Source organism: Pteronotus mesoamericanus, unplaced genomic scaffold, assembly GCF_021234165.1.
Source record: "Pteronotus mesoamericanus isolate MK-2021 breed Mesoamerican mustached bat unplaced genomic scaffold, CSHL_Meso_final scaffold_21, whole genome shotgun sequence".
Lineage (NCBI taxonomy): Eukaryota > Metazoa > Chordata > Mammalia > Chiroptera > Mormoopidae > Pteronotus > Pteronotus mesoamericanus.
In genome coordinates, this window is record NW_026555310.1 from 30,584,412 (window position 1) to 30,605,812 (window position 21,401).

At 33.9% G+C, this 21,401-nt stretch overlaps 1 protein-coding gene across 1 annotated transcript; it reads right to left on the reverse strand.

The window, feature by feature from the left end:
• Nucleotides 1–986: 986 nt before the first annotated feature.
• Nucleotides 987–18,744, reverse strand: CLEC12A (C-type lectin domain family 12 member A). The gene is made up of 7 exons (XM_054590949.1): nucleotides 18,701–18,744; nucleotides 18,492–18,608; nucleotides 14,774–14,872; nucleotides 6,691–6,879; nucleotides 5,011–5,162; nucleotides 3,674–3,780; nucleotides 987–1,483 (listed from the first exon to the last, which is right to left on the reverse strand). Exons 2-7 carry the CDS (start codon nucleotides 18,577–18,579, stop codon nucleotides 1,306–1,308), a joined length of 813 nt encoding a protein of 270 aa, XP_054446924.1. The 5' UTR covers nucleotides 18,580–18,608; nucleotides 18,701–18,744; the 3' UTR covers nucleotides 987–1,305.
• Nucleotides 18,745–21,401: the final 2,657 nt, after the last annotated feature.

Sequence of the window (21,401 nt, forward strand, 5' to 3'; positions counted from 1 at the left end):
TTGGTTGTTATAGAATAGTCATGAGGGTGTAAAGCATCACATAAGAAATATAGTCAATAATATTCTAATAACTATGTATGGTGTCAGATGCATACAAATTTATTGAGATGATTGCTTAATAAGTTATGTAATGTCTAATCACTGGGGTGTACACCTGAAACTAATGTAATATTGTATGTCAATGTAATTAAAAAATACAAAATGATAAAAGATAATAATGTACTCAAATGGGTCAACTGTGTGTCAAACTATTTCTTCTTGTCCTTATTGTGTAACAGAAGTCCTACCTTCTCCTGTTGATCAGTCATTTGCTCATTCCACGGCAGTTATTCATCCTAAGAGATGTGTCCCCGGTGAAAGGACTTGTGTTTTAGGGACCAGGTTCTCTAAACCCATAGAATTCAGTTAGTCTGACCGAAGGCTCTCGTTTCTTGAGTTAATGGAAATGATGGTAAGCAGGGTCACTCCTGCTTCTGCTCTTTGTTCCCAGACCCATGTATTCCACCTCCTGAAGACAAAGCACCGCGTAACGGTTATCGATTTAAAGCAAACACACTGTCTCAGAAGATGGCATCTAGTTCTCATAAATATTTACTCAGAGCTGACTTTACATATGTGCTTTCAAATAACCCTTAGTTTTTTCCATTGTTCTATCTGCTTCAGCTTTATTTTGCTTTCGTTCATGATATGACAAGTGGATTCCATGGTCAGTTGTCCATTCCCCTACATCCATGCTCGAATGTGTGTCCCTTGGTCAGACATGAGGTTTCGTAAGGTTTTATTCATGTTGATCAAATATTCTCTAAGCTCATGGATATCCATTCTGGCTGAGGCCCTGTGGGCAGGACAAGCAATTCCATTTTCTATCTTTCTTCTTACCCTCAAAATGTAAATCAATCTGTATTACTAGAATAAACCTCAATTGATCATGATTTATTATGTTTCTATACATTCCTAGATTCAGGTTATTTCTGATTCAACATAAGGTTGGTATTTACCTTGTTTATGTCTGGAAAAACAGGGAAAAATTACTTTCATTTTCAGTATTCTCACCCAAAACTCTGTATCAATGATTAATATTATCTGGACTATATCTAAATTATATGATTTGACTTTAGGTCTCACTTTAGGTTTCTTTTACTTACAAAATGAGGGGAAAGAATAGATTTGAAAATGTAAATTGTTAGGCAAGAGATAGAAGTTTAGGTTCATAGCATTTTTGTTCCATTCTTGTGGTCCACAAGATGTATGTCTTTTAAAGCTGCCTTTGCTTGCAGGACATCTGAGGCAAAATAGTTACACTAACTACATGCTTCCATCTGGTTCTTCATTCATTAGTGTACTCTCAATCTTCACTGGATTAGCTAACTTCTCACATACAGTATCTTTTGAGGAAGTGCAGGAAGCATAAAAAACATACTTTGTATTTCTTGTATAGCCACAAAACATTCCATCATTTAATTCATTTGTGTTTCTTGTAAACCTGAAAGAGAAAATAAAGAATTATACTTAGCTAGTCAAACATTTGAAACATATTCACACACACAAAAATTACTTTTTCAATATATCATTGTTCCTAGGCTCTGCATTGCCTAAAATAAATTTTAATTATCATTCAGAATATCAAGAGTGTCCAAGTTACTCATTTTTCTTGACACATACAATGGCAAACACTGCTTTATTTTTCTCTGCCTTTTTCTCTTTCTCACATATGGAGTATTTGCTGTTCTTTCAGGCAGTACCTCCCTTCCTTAATACCTAATATGATTTAGAATAATGCAATTCCATGAGATTCTCTAGTGTAGCTGACTCAGTAGTAAATATTTGACACTGTCCTACTCCAGTGTTTTTCATAATCACCAAAATTAGGAAGTAACCTAACGTATGGTACCTTAAGTTTGACATCAGTTATGAGTAATGTATCCCTCAAGCTATTTTTTAGAGATTCTACTCAAGTTCTGATTTTTACCAGCCCCTTACCCAAGGTTATTGGTTAGGGATTATGCATTGACAAATTTCTAAATTGAAAATATTATTTTTTGGAAAAAATGTAGTATTAACACTAGAGTTTATAAATAATGATCATTAATCAATAAATAAGTTCATCAATTAAGTTGTCAAAAATGAAAATTCCTATTTGAGGTGACATAATACAAATGTCATTGATCAGACCCCTTTTCAGAAACAACCTCAAAAATAACACTGGGAATAAAAAACAAAAAGGAATTATATATACATATATATGTAATTATATGTTATATACAAATATAATGTGTTATATACACATAATTATTATGTAATTTTTATTTTAGTATTCATTATAATTAGAAATATCTATTATGTTTTTAGCCCATCATAGGTTATCTTTCAATTAGCAAAAATTATAAATAAACACATGGAAATTCTTCTTTTTCAAAACAAGATTCCATATACTCTCCTCCCTCACACACACACTACCTTTATCCTTAGTGCTTCAATCCAAAAGAGATTTTTAAACTATATATCCTTTTCTCCTCTGTTTGTACTTATCACCTATTCTGTCCTGTCATTGCAAACTGCCGAAGATAGAGCTGCCTTGCCTTTTCAACCCATATTCCTACACATACTATCTTTATTGGAAGAAAAAAACCAACCAGAACAAAACAAAAAAGCAATCAAAGCTTCTGTCTGCTGCCTGTCCAAGGCCGCGCGTGTGTAGGAATGACAGAGTTCAGATTCAGTGCTGCGGCCCCAGCAGGCCCGCCCCGAGGTCACTCCTGCTTGGTGCGTCCTTGACCAACACAGATGTATAAATTCATGGGCTTGCAACAGTATCCAACAGGTAACACTCTGGTTTCTTTCTTTAATCTAATTTTATCTGCTTCCCAAATGGAATGGATTATAAACTACAAATAAAATTTGACCTTATTTTTCTGTAAGTCTTGTATTTTTCCCATTACAAGCATAACAAAAACAACCTATGAATACATTTATGATCACATTTTTAATATATTACACAACAAAATATTTTCATGTAGTATATATGCAATAATCATGTTCAAGTTCATTTTGTTCTCTTTATCAGAACTGCTATTCTAGTCTATCTCTAAAATTTCCACTCAAAAAATGGCCATTTCAAGTGTCAGTTATAACACAAATTTCAAAGATAATAAATCATGAGCTTATAAATTGAGCTTATAAATAATGATCGTTAATAAAAAGTTCAAAGCTAATATAAAATGTGTTTTTTGTTATTCTGACTGAAGCATTATCATGTTCTATTCTTTTTTATCTATAGATTTTTAAACTTAGTCTGATCATACAATCAATGATTAAGTAACTAAGGGCAGAATCACTCTTTCATTCACCTATGAATCCCAGCACTTAGCATCACTTTATGTTCGAACCCAATAAATTTTGTTGGCTTCCACAGTGCTCTTAGGTAAAAACACTATTCATAGAAATTCCTTCTTGTTTGACTACTATAAATTTGTTAGTGGCTTGTGAATATAATGAGAACACATTTGTGACAACTTCTTGAATTATTAGATACATTAAGGAATACTTACAGAAAAGAATTCTTTACAGATGCAGTTTTAATTGAAGCCAATTTTAATTGTAACCTGCAATGCTCCTAAGGAAAACTCCTTTATTCAGATCAACTAGAAACATTCAAGGAGAACTAAAGACTTACCAATCAGAGGAGATAAATATCTCATCCAAGTTTTTGTACTTTGTGTAAGTTTTTCTGGGAGATAATCCTAGCCAATAGTTATATATGTTCTGGGACTTTATAAATTCCTACAGAAAATAGAGATGGTTTGTTAAAATAACTATCTCCCATTTCTGTATATTACCTCATAACATAAATTCTTACAAATAACTGCGTTATGATAACATTTTTTTCACATTATAATACTAGTTTTCAATATCATTAAAGAAAATCGAGAGTGTTTTTTACTCTAAGATTTCCTCCAGCATTTGCACATCAGTTACTGTCTTATATAGAGAAAGATCTACCAATCCATGCATAACCTTAATTTAGGGTCAATGTAGTTCACAAACTTCAGGATTCAAATATTGACCAGCAAATATTCAGTCTGTGGGCAGAGAGGTGGCTAATTACTATAAATATATATTAATAGAAACAGACAGTAGGAGAAAAATGTAACAAAGTCAGATGAGAGTGGTTATAGAATAGAATTTAAAACCAGTCCAGATTTTTGTAGCCAAAATAATAGTTTTTGAATAAATAACTGTGAATGGATCATCTAAGGACGAGCTATAGATTGATTTTTGCCTTTTTTATAAAGAAGGACAAAGTTGCTTGAGTAGTGAAGCTGAGGTTTTTGAGAAAATGTAATTTTGGTTTTAAAAATAAATATGTGATTATTATCTGAGAGACCAGAAATGTTGAGTAATAAGTAAAATAAGAAGATGCCATTTAGATAGTTTTTAAAAATAAATATATAAATAAATCTTCCAGTGAGCTCACTTCTCCTTGGATTCAGGGACTCCATGCAATGTATCTACCTTTGTCATTCCATCTTAATTCTGTTTTTTAATACATATTTTATCAAAACTATGATCTTATTTTAGTATATGTTGGCTTTTTCTCTTAGTTAAAGAAATGCAAAATGGTGGAAATAAAGATTCTCCTCCTATGTACATTTTATGGAATTGGTAAACCTCAAGAATAATTTCCAGATTTTCTGTTTTTTGATAAATGCTCATAAACTGTGTTCAGCAAGTTGATCCTCACACTTGGAAATGTTTACAGACCTGATTCTGGGTGTCCCATTACTATACATCTGCCCACTGATGCTAAAGTTCTAAGCTTAAAGTTTTATATGCTGTTCCTTGGCTATCCGGCATAAATGTGCTAAGACTCAGTCACTTTATACCCCAACTAGAATAAGCGAGAATCATGCCTGGGTTAATACATGTCCTCCCCAAAATGCATCACTCCTCATATTCTATCTTGAGAAAAGTGACTTCCTTCCTCACAAGCAGAGATCCATAAAACCTTACCAGTACACTTTTACTCTTAATCTTCAACAAGCTGGCATTGTGAGCAGAACATGTCATGTTGCTCTTTTGCCATGTGTCATACTTTTTAAATAGTTTATAACAGTGGTCTTCATGCCATATCCATTCCTTTGGACAAGGTTTACATTTATGCTCTAGAAGAAGAATACAGTTTCATTTGGTGTGTGTTGATAATCTTCATCATTCTCATTATTCTCATTGTCCTCTATGTTAAATTAACCAAATGTACTTGTCTTTATTCTTCTTACAACAAAGACAAAGAAAATGCATTTATATGTTAAGCCCCTATATACCTCCACAGTGTTTCAACATATTGGGTTGGCCAAAAAGTCCATCTAGTTTTTTCCATAAAAGACACATTTTTCATTTTTCCCAATAACTTTATTGATTTGGAAATTTTGAGTATGTCAGCTATCTCACACTATTAGCTTCTAGAGGCCAAGGGTGGCTGCTAAACATCTTCCAATGTGTAAGACAACCCCACGGCAAAGAATTATTTGGCAAAAATGTCAATAGTACCAAGGAACTTTGGAAACCACTTTTGACATGTTCGATCAGTCACAGTACCTTCTCCATATAGTACACAAATCTTTTTTTGCATTTCAGTTAATTTTTACCTTTCTTGAAATAATAAAGCATAATACAGCAATAATGTTGCATATTTTTTCATCTTCAATATTAAAATGGCTGCACAAAAATTCACCAATTTAGATGTTTTATTTTAAAATGCAAGCTGATATGACAGTTGTTACAATACAATCTAAAAAAATTATTTGAATGAAGTTAAAGACAACTAAGCACCACTAGAGCTATTGCACAGAAAAAAAAAACAACTAAATAAATTTTTTAGCCAACCCAATAATTTGAACAACACACTTCAAATTAAACAGTTGGATTCCAGTATATTTTCTTATCTCAGGATCCCTGGATAGATATAGAATTTTGTTCTCTTTTTGCTATTTTTTAAAATTACTACTTAATAATAAAGGCTAATCACAAGAAACATTGGGTGGTGAGAATCAACCCCACAAACCAACATCAATCCTGCCTTTTCCAACTAGACCATTTCTAGCTCTAACTTGTTGAATATTTGGGTGACTTTGCAAGGGCACAAAGAACATACTTTAGTTATTACAGTGATAGAAAGTGTTAGAGATATTAAAAAAAAAATTTCTTCCAATTCCAAGAGTAAGGCTTAACTTTACTTACTCTTGACTCTCATTAAAAATGCACTGAGGTGAGCAGTGGGGGAAAGGGTGAAACAACAGTAATTTAACAATAATAAAATAAAATAAAAATAAATAAAAAACAAAAGTGAAAAATTCACTGAAATTTAAGAATGAGGTCACCTATAAAGAGATAACCTTTTCTCCCTACCTTCTATTGACCTTAGTACCCCACAAATCTAGCAACTGCCACATTAGAGAAACTGCATATTGTTTAATATTTCATTAAGTTATTTTCATCCCCTGTAATTTTGGGGCCTATGTTATTATTACTTTTTCTGTTATTCTTCTAACTGAATGGAAATATCAAATCCTCTGTCAACTACATTTAATTCCTTTTCCCCTAAAATGACTTCCTAGGAAAAGACTGATTCTCAAGTGACACTTAGGTTTAGTTCATTGTCTAATGAATAACAAGAGATGAATATAGGATTACCTGGTTCTTTTCTACATAGCTCGTAACATAATTTGGTGGCCATTTCTTGAAGTGTGATAGAGAGGTTCCTGATCTTCTTGAAACTATCCATATTATATGTCAGTTGTAGAGAAACATTTCTCTGAAGTTCTTCTTTGAGATTTTGTAGATTTTTAAATTTTTCTGTTTCTATCTTTGAAGTTTTATGAACTCCAGATCAGAGAAAGAAAATGATAAAAAAAATCCCTTAGTAGAACCATCACTTCCGTTTTGCTGAAATAGTATTAAGCATATTAGAAGGATCCAAGATGTTGGAGGAATGAGTGGAAGTTACACTAACTTCCTCCCGGAACCAATCTGGAATTACAACTAAATTGTGAAGAAATCATCCACAATAAACAACTGAACAATAGTGGGAGAGTAGCCTTATAACTATGTACAGTAGGAAGAAATAACTTCAACACAATGCGACTGGTAGGGATTGTGGGGGGAGCTGCAAGAGGGCTGGCTGGGCCCCCACAGGTAGTGGCTGAAGTGCTGAAGGGATAGCTCAGTGGTCGGAAGAATCCCCCTGAGAAGTGTAGGGTCTAAACACAAAGCTGGGCTCCCCAGCCTACAGCACCAGAGCCCAAAAAGTGTACAGGTAACATCTAGCTGCAAAAAGCGGCAAGGTTTCTCTCTGCTACAGATGGATGGCTGGAGAAGCAGAGAGGTGTTTAAAGGGCTAATGCATAAACTTTTCATATGCAGCCACTTACCCTGGGCTCTGGCAAGGTGGGAAGCAGAGTGGACTAGAGATGCTTGAAGAGAGCCTGGAAGTGGTAGCTTTGGAGAGAGAACTGAGAGAGCAGCCACCTAGAACCAGTGCTGAGTCATCTCCCAGACTGTAGGAGCCATCACGCTCAGGCATACCACTCTCCTCTGAGTGGCATCAGCCTGAGGGAAAGCCATAGCCCCACCCCTAGGAGATACTCCGCCCCTCATTGTGGTGCTTAAGACTGACTACTGAATTCAGAATGGTTAGATTAACAACTGAAGGAGTCAGTTACAAACAGTAGATTATGGTAGTCTCGAACAGGCTGACTAAGATCACACAGGAACATCATCTGACATCACCAGAGGTGGATCCAGAATTTAAAAACAATGGTAAATACTAGATGCTACCAAGACAAAATCCACCATGGTCTTCTCCATGATGTGCAATATTTTCTTTACTGCATAGTTTTTTTAACATTCATTTCTTGTCCTTCAAGTCACTTCAAGTATGCATATTAAGTCACTAGATTTTATATTATAGTTTGTTTCAATTCTTACATTTTGTTCCTCCCTTCTCTTACCCCATTTTACCTTCTTCTTTCATCTTATTATTTTCATTTTAAATTTTGTTTTTTCTCTTGCTTGCTTCCATTCAACACTCTTACTATTTCTCTCCCATCTAGCCTCTCAAAACCAATTTTCTTGTCAATGGTAATCTCACAGTCTTTTTTCCTGCTCGTAAAATACCTGTGTTCTCTCTCCACCTTTAGCAATCTTTGATTATTGTTTGTGGATAAGGTGGTTGTTGTTACGTTTTTTTCCAGTTTTATCTCTAGATCTTCATTATCCTTGTATTTCAAATCTCAAATTTTATCATTCCCATCTCCTACTCTATTCTGCCTTCATACTGCCTGTTCTTTTTTATCTCAAATTTTAACTTTTTTATCTTAGCCTCTTTTTTCTTCTTTTCTACTTTTTCTTTCACCTCAAATTTTCATGTCAAATTTTAATTTTTCACTGTCTTAGTCTGATTTTCACTCCTCACTTTTAGCATTCCTTCTCCTTCTATTATCTCAAAATCACTTACCTTTCCTCTAAACATCTATTAAGCTTTTTTTTAAAAAAAAGAATTTATCTATTTATTTTTAGAGAGAGAGGAAGGCAGGGAGAAAGAGTGGAAGAGAAACATCAATGGGGTTGCCTCTGGGGACCTGGCCCACAACCCAGGCATATGCTCTGATTAGGGATTGAATCAGCAACCCTTTGGTTTGCAGGCCAGCACTCAATCCACTGAGCCACACTAGCTAGGACTTCCTTAAGCGTTTTTTTTCTTTCTTTTTCCCCATCTTATTCCCATCCCATCTTTATTAATCTTAGCTCATTTGCTGTTGATAGTACTGTGGGGGATCTTTTTTCCAATTTGTTTCCTAATTTTTTATTATTTATTTACTTCTTTCCTTTTCTTTCACTCTCTCATTTCTTTTTTTTTAAATTTTGTTTAAACCTAATACCATACACTTCCTTTCTCTTACTCCATTCCACCTTCTTCATTCTCTTTTTATTTATGATGTCAATTTTACTTTCTTTCTTCATATTGCTCCTATTCCCTACATTTATTAACGCATCTTCCTCTACTCCCTCAAATTCATTTTTCTTTCAGTTAGTCATTTCATATTTGCTTTTCCTTTTTTAGAATAGTCTTAATCTCTTTATACCCTATTAATACTGGTTCATTTGCTGTTGATAATGGGATTCTGTGGGTTTGTTTCCTGGGCTTTGTATTTTTGTTCTGGCAGCACCTGCACAAGAGCATACAAGACATGATGCATGAAGTGACCCTTGGTTAGCCAGCTGGAAGAAAGGACCCACCAAAAATGTCTAAACAGCAATCACAACCCAATTACATCCAAAGAACGAACATAAATGGCATAAAGAGCATCTCAAGAGCATCGAGTTCAGAAGATCAAGGAATCTGCACAATTGAATACCACAGGTCTCTTACCATAGAAGTTCACACCACAAAGACAGGGAGTCAAAACAGATCAATTTGAAAAGTAGAAACAAACAAGAAGAGCCTCCCTTAAGATGGGGAGACAAAGAAACAACCCCTAATCAAAAGGAAAGAAGGAATCCCCAGAAAGAGTGCTAAGTAAAATAGAGGCAAGTAAACTATAAGATATTGAGTTCAAAACAATGGTTATAAGGAAGCTCAATGAAACAGGAAGCTATAAGGATCTTACTGCGAACTACATCAGCATGAAAAAATGACATAGAAACCATCAGTAAGAGCCAGGAGAAAATGAAGAATACAGTTTCTGAATTGAAAAACACTTAGAAGGAATTAAAATCGGGGTAGATGAAGCAAAGGATCGAATCTGTGAGCTGGAGGACAAAGTAGAAAAAATATTCCAGAAAGAGCCAGAAAAGGAAAAAAAAGACTAAAAAAAAAAAAAAATGAAGTGGGATTAAGGAAACTGTAGGACAACATGAAATGTAGTATTATCTGTCTAATAGGCACACCAGAAGGAGAAGAAGAGCAGCAAAGGGTAGGAAACTTATTTCAAAAGGTAATGATAGAAAACTTCCCTAATTTGATAAGAGAAAAAGTCACACAAGTCCAGGAAGCACAGAGGGTCCGAATCAAGGTCAATCCAAAGAGGCACACTCCAAGACACATCATAATTAAAATGGCAAAATTAAAAGACAAAGAGAAAATCTAAAGGCAGCAAGGGAGAAACAGGAAGTAATATACAAGGGAACCCCAATAAGGCTATCAGCTGATTACCCAACAGAAACACTACAAGTCAGTGGGAATGGCAAGAAATATTCCAAGTTATGAAAAGCAAAGGCCTGCAACCACAACTACTCTACCCAGCAAGGCTCTCAGTTAAAATGAAAGGTGAAATAAAGAGTTTCCCAGATAAGAGAAGGCTATGAGAATATTCCTCCACCAAACCAGAATTGCAGGACATGCTGAAGGGACTGCTTTAAAAAGATGAAGAAATAGAGTGTGAAAGTAAGGAACACAGCTACAAAGGGAAAACATGGCAATGAATAAGCACCTGTCAATAATAATCTTAAATGTAAATGGATTAAATGCTCTGATCAAAAGACATAGGGTAGCTAAATGGATAAGAAAACATGACCTGTATATATGCTGCCTTCAAGAGACCCACCTGAGAACAAAAGACCTATTCAGATGGAAAGTGAAGGGTTGAAAGAAAATATATCAAGAAAATGGACAGGAAAAGAAAGCCAGGGTTGCAATACTAATATCAGACAAAATAGACTTCAAAACAAAGGCCGTAAAGAGACACAGAAAGACACTTCCTAATACCCAATGATAGAAGTCATTAAGAAGACATAAACATTGTAAACATATATGCACCCAACATAAGAACACCAAAATATATATAGAAAATCTTGGAGGACTTCAAGAAAGATATAGAGAGCAACACACTTATACTAGGAGATTTTAACACCCCCACTGTCAACAATGGATAGATCTTCTAGAGAAAATCAACAAGAATATTGTGGTGCTGAATGACACACTAGATCAAAGGACTTAATTGATATATACAGAACCTTTCACCCCAAAGAAGCAAAATACACATTCTTGTTAAATACAACTGAAACACTTTCAAAGATAGACCTTACATTATGTCACAAAACAAGCCTCAAAAAATTCAAGAAAATTGAAATCATATCAAGCATTTTCTCAGATCACAATGGCTTGAAACTAGAAACCAACCTAAAGGAAAAAAACTCAAAAACAGTCAAATTCATGGAGACTGAATAACACGTTATTAAACAATAAATGGGTTAACAATGAGATCAAAGAAGATATCAAAAAGCTTCTGGAAACAAATGAAAATGAACACACAAGAACCCAAAACCTGTGGGACACAGTGTAGGCAGTCCTGAGAAAGAACTTCATAGCAATACAGACCTATCTAAGAGAGATAGAAAAACTTCAAATAAACAACCTAGCCATATGTCTACAATAACTGGAGGAACAACAAAAAACAAAGTCCAGAGTGAGTAGAAGAAAGGAAATAATCAACAGCAGAGAGAGAATTAAATGATATAGAGACTAAAAGAACAATTCAAAGGATCAGTAAATACAAGAGCTGATTCTTTGAAAAGATAAACAAAATCAACAAAATCGACAAGCCTTTAACCAGGCCCATCAAAAAAAAAAGAGAGAGGATCCAAATGAATAAAATCAGAAAAGAAAGAGAAGAAATTACAACCAATACCTCAGAAGTACAAAGGATCATAAGAAATTACTATGAATGCTATATGCCAAGAAATTTGAAAACCCAGGTGAAATGTACAAATTTCTAGAAATAAATAATCTTCAAAAACTGAATCAAGAACAAACAGAAAGCCTGAACAGACCAAAAACAACTAGTGAAATTAAAGAAGTAATCAAAAAACTCCCGGCACCCGGAAGGCCTGGTCTAGATGGTTTCACAGGAGAATTTTACAAAACATTTAAGGAAGAGTTAACCCCTGTCCTTCTCAGACTATTCCAAAAAATCCGAGAAGGAGGAAAACTTCCAAACTCTTTTTATGAGGCCAGCATCATCCTAATCCCAAAACCAGATAAGAAAGCTACAGGCCAATAGCACTGATGAACATAGATGCTAAAATCCTCAACAAAATATTGGCAAACCAGATCCAGCAATACACTCAAAAAACCATACACCATGATCAAGTGGGATTCACACCAGGGATGTAAGGATGGTACAATATTTGCAAATCAATAAATGTAATAAGTGTAATACATCAGATAAACAAAAGGAAAGACAAAAATCACATGACCATATCAATAGATGTGGAAAAAGCATTTGATAAGATATAGCACCCATTTATGATAAAAACACTCAGCAAAGTGAGAGTAAGGGGGGCATTCCTAAACATAATAAAGGCCATATATGAGAAACCTACAGCCAACATATGCTCAACAGGAAAAACCTGAAAGCTTTCCCACTAAGATCGGAAACAAGATGTGGTTGTCCACTTTCACCACCTCTATTCAACATAGTATTGGGAATTCTAACTACAGTGATCAGACAATATAAAGAAATAAAAGGCATCCAAATTGGAAAGGAGGAAGTAAAACTGTCATTGTTGCAGATGACATGATAGTGTACATAGAAAACCATACAGACTCCACCAAAAAACTACTCTACATAATTGGTGAATTTGGCAAAACTGCAGAATACAAAGTCAATATTCAGAAATTGAAGGTATTTGTGTATACTAACAATTAAATAGCAGAAAGACAAATTAGGGAAAAAAAATCCCATTTACAATAACAGCAAGAAAAATAAAATGCTTAGCAATAAACCTAACCAAGGAGGTAAAAGACCTAAACTCAGAAAACTACAAAACACTGAAGAAATTAAGAAAGACACAAATAAATGGAAGCATATACCATGTTCATAGATTGGAAGAATTAGCATCATTAAAATGTCCATAAAGGAATTTATAGATTCAATGCAATCTCTATTAAAATACCAATGACATATTTCACAGATATAGAACAAATATTTCAAATGTTTATATGGAACCATAAATGGCCCAAGATAACCTCAACAATTTTGAGAAAAAAGGAACAAAGTAGGAGGGATTACAATACCTGATAGCAAACTATTTTGATTACAAATCCAGTGTAATCAAAACAGCCTGGTACTGGCCTAAGAAGAGACACATAGATCAATGGAACAGAATGGAAAGCCCAGAAATAAACTCATATCTCTATGTTTGATTAATATTCAACAAAGGGGCAGGAGCATTAAATGGAGTAAAAATAGCCTCTTCAAAAGATGGTGTTGGGAGATATGAATAAGTACAGGCAAAAAAGTGAAATTAGACCGCCATCTTATACTATACCAAAAAATAAACTCAAAATGGATAAAAGACTTAAGTACAAGTCATAACACCATAAAAGTCCAAGAAGAAAACATAGGCAGGAATATTTCAGATATTCCATGCAGCAATATTTTCACAGATATGTCCCTTACAGCAAGGGATATAAAGGAAAGGGTTAACAAATGGGACTACATTAAACTATAAAGCTTCTTTCTGCATGACTGAAGAAAACATGAGCAAAATGGAAAGGGAACCAACTGTATGGGAAAATGTATTTGTCAATGATACCTTGGACAAGGCTTTGATCTCTAAAATATATAAAGAATTCATATGACTCCACATCAGGAAGACAAACAATCCAATTAAAAAATGGGCAAAGGACCTGAACAGACACTTCTCCAAGGAGGACATACAGAAGGCCCAGAGATACAAAAGGATGCTCAGCATTACTAACCATCAGAGAAATGCAAATTAAAACCACAATGAGATACCACTGCACACTGGTCAGAATGGCCATCATTAATAAATCAACAATCAACGAGGGCTGGTGAGGTTGTGGAGAAAAGGAAGCCCTAGTGCACTGCTGGTGGGAATGCAGACTGGTATAGTGATTGTGGAAAGCAGTATGGAATTTCCTTAAAAAACTAAAATTGAGGAAAAACTAATTGAACTGCCTTTTGATCCAGTGATCCCTCTGCTGGGATTATACCCTAAGAATCCTAAAACACCAATTTCAAAGAACCTATACACCCCAATATTCAGAGCAGCATTATTTATAGTAGTACAGTAGTCAAGTGCTGGAAACAGCCTAAGTGCCCATCAGTAAATGGGTGGATCAAAAAATTGTGGCACATTTACACAATGGAAAACTCTGAAGCAGAAAGAAGGAACTCCTATCCTTCACAACAGCATGGAGGGAGCTGGAGAGCATTATCTTAAGTGAAACAAGTCAGGAGATGAAAGACAAATACCATAAGATCTCACCTGTAAGTGTAACCTCATCAACAAAACAAACAAATGAGCAAAATAGAACCAGACACGTGTAAATAAAAAACAATCTGACAGTGAGCAGAGGGGAGGCGGGGAGGGGGATAATGAGAGAATGAAGGGCAAGCGTCAAGTCAAGGAACGGGTATAAAGGACCAATGGACCAAGACCACAGAGGGGAGGATTGAATGTGGGAGGGGAGGTTGGGCAGGGGAGAGTGGAGCAATGGGGGAAAATGGGGACAACTATAATGGAACAATAATAAAAATATTTTAAGAAAAGAATATTAAAAGACTAGAGAAGCATTCATTTCATAGGTGTGAGGGAGACTACCATACTGTAAACACTTCGTTATATGTCCTCTTTTTGTTTATATATGACATAATCATTCCAAAGCTTCTATTCAAAGATTGAACTTCCTTATAAAACTCATAGAATTCTAGGTGTCTTTCCTTTCAATCAAAACATTGGTAATACATACATATGCTTCCTAAGACGCCCAATCCAGTCATCAGCAGAAGGCACAGAAGAATAAGAGCCAAGTCTCTTTGATGCCACCCATGGGAAGGAGCAGGAGGTGCTGTGGAAAGCAAAATTGACAAAGAGAACTGGAAATCTTTTACATCTTAATTTGACTGATTCATTCATTCATTCATTCTGTCTGCATATTTTTCTTTCCTAATATATCCCTGTTAAAGGAATGAAACTCAAGGATATTTTAAAATACTTTAAAAAATGTCAAGAAATAGCAAAAAACATTTTGTTAGTTATTTTGCATGCAAACTAGTTCTCAAGGGGAGTTTGTTAATTGGTAAGCTGATTCAGTAAACACAGGCCAAAAAAGATTTTAAAAAAAGAGAAGTGAGTAAACCAATCTGGATACAATATATCTTTTCTGTAAAAATTGGAGGAACTGAGTAGCTGGCAGCTAACAGAAGTCAATTTGAGTATTCTCTTCAGGGGACAATTGTGGGGTGTCAAAGAAAATAATTTCAGTTATTTATGTTTTTCCCTGAAAATCATATCTCTGGAACATAAATGATAGTCTGTCTCCTTGTAATTTCTCTGGATGTCCTTACAAAAACTATATCATTTATTCCTTAAAAGTTTGTATTGTTTTTTAACAACAAACTTTTGTTGATTTATTTTTATTAAAGGGTAAAGTCTTAAGCAATTTCCTTATTTAAAAAATGCAGGGGGAAGTGGTGGTGGGAAGGTGGAGGCAAATGTATTTGAACAAAAAAAACTAAAAAATTAAAAAAAAAATTTAGTTCTCTTAATAAAAAATGATTTATGAACTTTATATGCTAAATTAATTATTGTACTTAAGTAAAATAAAAAAAGGGAAGAGGAAATGTTACAACTGATACCACAGAAATACAAGATCATAAGACACTACTGTGAACAATTAATTATATGCAAACAAAGTAGACTAAAAATATTAATAAATTTTTAAAAGCATACAGTCAACCAAGACTTAATCATAATCAAATGAAAATTTGAACAGACTTAGTACTTATAAGGAGATTGAATCAGTAATAAAAAATCTCTCAACAAACAAAAGTCCAGGACCAGACAACTTTACTAGAATATTTTACCAAATATTCAAAGAAAAATTAACACTAATCCTTCTTAAACTCTTTCAAAAAATAGAACAAGAGGGAACACTTCCAAACTCACTTAAGAGGCCAGCATTACTCTGATACCAAAAGCAGTCAGGGATACTGCTAGAAAAGAAAATTACAGACCAATATTCCTTATGAATATAGATGCAAAAATCCTGAACAAAATGAATTAAACAATCATTTAAAAAGTTATACACCCTGATTAAATGGAGTTTATTCCAGGGACTCAAAGATGGTTCAACTTCCACACATCAGTCAGTGTGATACACCACACTAATAAAAAAAGAACAAAAATCATATGATCATCTCAATAGATGCAAAAAAAGTATATTATAAAATTCAACCTCAATTTATAATAAAATTCAAAGTGGGTATAGAGAGAATATACCTGAACATAATAATGACCATATACAACAAGCCCCTAGCTAACATCACACTTGCTGGTGAAAAGCTAAAAGATTTTCCAGAGCAATTCAAGGATTCCCATTCTTGCCACTTTTATTCAACATGGTATTAGAAGTCCTAGCCATCCAAATTGGAAAGGAAAAAGTACAACTGTCACTTTTTGCAAATGATATGATATTATATATATATAGAAATCCTAAAACATTTTTTAAAAAGTTAGAACTAATAAAAAAATTCAGTAAAGCTGTAGGATACAAATTCAATATGCAAAAATCTGTTGCATTTCTATACACTAAAAATGAACTATCTGAAAGAGATATTAAGATAAAAATCTCATTTACAATGACATCATAAAAGAATAAAATACCTAAAAATAAATTTAAACAAGGATGTGAAAACTTGTATGTTGAAGACTGCAAGACATTAAGGAAAGGACTGATGAGAATATAAATGAATGGAAAGTTATTCTCTGCTCATGGATTGAAATAATTAATATTGCTAAAACATCCATGCTACTCAAGCAATATATAGAATCAGTGTAATTCTTATTAAAATTCTAATTGTATTTTTCTCAGAAATAGATCAAACAATGCTAAAATTTGTATAGAACCACAAAAAGCCACAAATTAGCAAGAGCAATCTTCAGAAAGAAGAACAAAGCTAGAGACAGTACATTCTCTGATTTCAAAGCACAACTGAAGTTTTTCAAGGAAAAAAAACACAGTACAGTGAAGGGATATATTGAAGATAGTAACAGAGGAAAATGTTACATAATATAAAGTTCATGTTATACAATATAGACTTTAAGCTGGATATTGAGAAAAATTGACAAAATTCAGGAGCAAGTAAGACATGAGTTCAAGTTTTCCAGAGTCAAAGAATTTCTAAAGTGGAAATTTAGGATAAGGCAGATTAGTAGAACAAAAGATGAGAATGAATGTAGTAGGGGAAAAAAGATCATTGTTTGTATATTAAATTAATGTTGTATTCATCTTCTTATACCATAAAATGGAGAAATACAAGCAAGGAAATTAAGATAGAAAATATTGCAAAATTTTTAATTGTTCCTTCTTTCAAAGAAATCTGTATTAAAGGAAAATCTTACAAGATTTAGCTATTTTTTTCCCAAATTTTACAATGTTGATGATAAATAGGTCCAAGATCTAACGACAAAGATTGTATTCAGAGTAATATTAGCATTTAAAAGAATGTTACCTTTTTGAGAAAAATAAGAAATAATATATGAGAATTCTTCTATTACTCCCCTCTCAAAATTTCACTATTTCTGTAAACTTCCTGAGTTCTCCATAACTACTGTTCACATTATTTCTAACCTAAATACATTGAGTTCAAGTATGGATATGCTTGGGCAGATTTCATTCAAAAGGCCAGGAGCCAGCAGATAGGAACTGTGTATAATAAGGGGAATATGGGATTACAAGTAGGATGGAAATTAAAGAATATTTTAATGAAATACAAACTGGTAGTCAACACAGGTATTCCATTTATATCATGATTTAAATTAGAATGGAAGAATACAAAGCTTCCAGGTATAGTGTAGTTTTGAATCTTTTATCTTCAAATATTTCTTTGTCTCTCTTTTTCCTTAATCCTTTAATGTGTCCTTTTTTTAATTTAAACTCTTCTATATTTTAGTAACTTGGGAAAAGATTGCCAGAAGAATAGGAGAAGTATTAGGACAATATATGCTTGACTTGGTAGAATATCATATAAAATCAAGTGCCTCTGTCTGTGTCTCTCTCTCGGTAGGCACGTGCACACACAAGCATTTTCCTATAAAAAAGAATATACAAAATTATGACTTGTCTTGGTCTCCTTTCATGGGGAAAAACAAACATTTCACCATCCAGCCATATAAAAATACTATCCTCTTTATTATCTTCAGGGTGATATTAAAAAATAGAAAATTTATAAAAGATTGAATGTTTAAGATGCTGATCAGTGCCTTTAAAAAACCCTTTATCATAACTTTATATGAACACTTTCGGTGCCTTTAATAAAAATGAGAAGCTTAATTAAAATTTCAAGTTGAAAGATCATTGTCAATTTATTACTATCTAAGGTGCCGGGCTACAACACTTACCCTTCTATCACCTTCTACGCTCTACTTCTATCAACTTACAAAACATCCATAGTTCAAAATCTTACCTTTTACACCAACTTGGTCAAAGTTCTGAGTACATTTTATCTTGCTGGAGTCCTGGAATTTTAGATCTGCATAAGTAACTTCAGACATTGATGGCTATGAAAAGAAAGCATGACAAACTGAAAAAAAAAATGAAGGTAAACTAACAGTTGAATGTTAAACAGCAGTTGTGATTTTTGAATTCTGTTTATAAACTGAAATTTAAACTTACAAGTTTAAACTCCTGTTTTTTAAATCCACTGTACCAACCTCCCACAGATGTTCAAATGAGTTGCAGCCCTATTATGGGCTCAGACAAGAACAGGGAGCTCATGCAAAATGGAAATCCTTCCTCTTTTCTCTTCCTTTTTCTTATTTCTCTATATGTACCAGCTACAGAGTAGTTTTCAAAATTGTGTCTGGGTATTATCAGTGTTGTGCAAGGGGTATGACTCTCTAGTGCAAAATGATGAAGATATAACAGAATTTGTTGGAGAGAGTGATAAAAAGGACACAATCCTCAAACACTCGCTACTCTACAGAAATGTCCTGGCACAATGTTCTGGACTTGTGATGGCAAAGGTTCTGATAGAGGGGGTTTGCTGTAGCCAGGAAACTGCACGTACACAAAGAACACTCCTAGAGAAAGGAAGAGTATAAGTTCCATCTTACCACCTTGTTACAGGAGCACAGGTTAAACTAAGAGGAGGCAGGGCACACCTAGTTTCTTAGCATCAAAAAATATACTAAGGGACCCCTGGGCCCAGGAACCACGCTGGGGAGTATGCATATTGATGACCAAAGTGGGAATATCAAAGGCCCTAAAAATAGCTTTGCAGGCCTGGAAAGCTGAGATCAGCCATACTGTCTTTCTGCAGACTGGCTCTATAATTTTGAGCCAGCTCTCAGCTAAGCTACCAAAAGGATGAAGGAAATGAGTTTCCTGGGTTATGCAAGCAGGCGTCCAATAAGTATGATAGAGCATTCTCGAGAGGCAGAGGTTCATTCGTTTCTTGATCAAGTATGTGAGGTGGAGGTGGAGGTTGTAGGATGATTGTTTTTGAGTGTGGTAAGTTCTTTCAAATTTTCATTAATAAATCTAACCTTAAAATTCATATTGGTATTACCACACATAAATACCATATAATAGGTGTTTTGTTTGTTTTTTACTAAAGAGACTGCCTAAAGGTTTTTTAAAATATTTAATAAAAAGTTAATTGTTTTATTATATATTAGGATAGACAGTAAAGATAAAATAAAAAAGGTCTCTTTTACAAGAGCTATTAAGAATAAAAAAAAATAGAGATTCAAGATAATTAAGAATATGCACAACCAAAATAAAGAAAACTTTAAAACTTTCGAACAAAAGAAAAAATTAAAAATAGGAAAACATGTTTCTGGATTATAAGCTCAATATCATAAGAAAAAAGTCACTTTTCCTAAATGTATCTAAACATTCAATATCAACTAAATTAAAATACTAATAGGTTTTTCCCCTCGTACTGGAAAAAATGCTATCAAAATTCATCTGAATATATAAGAGTGAACATCTTGCCAGCAACATTTAAAAGAAAAAAATATGCAAAACATATAATGGTTATCTCATCCTAAGCACTTTACTAGTGCTGGTTTCATCTTTAAAGTTCTGTAAAGTATTATTATTATCACCTTTATTTTACAGATGGGGAAGTGAGCCATACAGAGGTAATATACTTATCTAATATCACACAGATGTGAAGTGCTAGAGTTGAGAAACCTGACCCAAGCATTCTGGCTACCTAGTTCAAATAAAGATCCACGGGCAATAATACCTCACATAAAAAAAAGAAAAAGCTTCTTGTGGAGGAAAGAGACTAGCTCTTCTAGCCCTCCTTGGTGCACCATATATTTGCACATAAAGAATGAAAATATTAACATTTTAGAAGAAAATTCACATTGGTGGATTTATTTATTATTATCTTGAGGTCGGAAAGAATTTTAGAAATGAGAGAAGAAAAGTCATTCAAAAGATTGATACAGTTGACAATATAACACTAAATTTGTTTATATGCCATAGTATAATAAAGTAAAAATACCCATGGCAAGCCAAACAAAATTATATATAATATATTGTCTCTCAGATTATACCACAGCGAGTCTTAAAAAACATGCAAGTCATTCCTCTGCTCTGGTAACCTAGCTGTTTTTGGGTGGTGGGGCATGTCCAGCGAATTGTTTTTCATTGTCCCACTTTCTTTGCCTTGAAATGAATTTCGTTATCAGAAGGCATGTTGTAAGGAATGTCATAGAAATTAATGAACCGGCTTGTAAATCCAAGACTAATGGTGCTCTCAGATGCATTGAAAGAAAGGAAGACAAATCTGTGGCTGGATCAGTACCTCAATTATTTTTTTAAAGCTCACTTTTATCCTGTTTTGCAAATACCACACACACACACACACACACACACACACACACACGCACACCCAATCTCGCCCTAGCTCGGTAGGGTCTCATCATCAACCCAGCCCAAGCTGAATTCTTCTCTTTCATTGAACAAAATGAGTCTAACCAAATTCAACAAAGATGATATTTTCACTACATCCATTAAATATTTCTTGTCTTTTAACTTACAGGTAGGTAGTTTTTCTGGGACATTTACTTGGGGACAGTATCATAGATACAGATGCAACAATATTTGCTTAGCTGCTTTCTCTTAGAAGTATTTGATGCCAATGGCTACTCTTGCCTTCTTAAAAGTATTTATCTCTTGGATTCCATTTTGCTGTCACTTAATCCTTAATGAAATTATGTTCAATTTCAATTATGATTTATCCCAGTTCTAGAACTTTTATTTGACTCTTGAATTATTTCCATGTTGTTGCAATTCTTTATATTTTTCTCTAGTTGAACACAAAAATAGTTTTTATTTTAAATTTCCTTTCTGATATTAT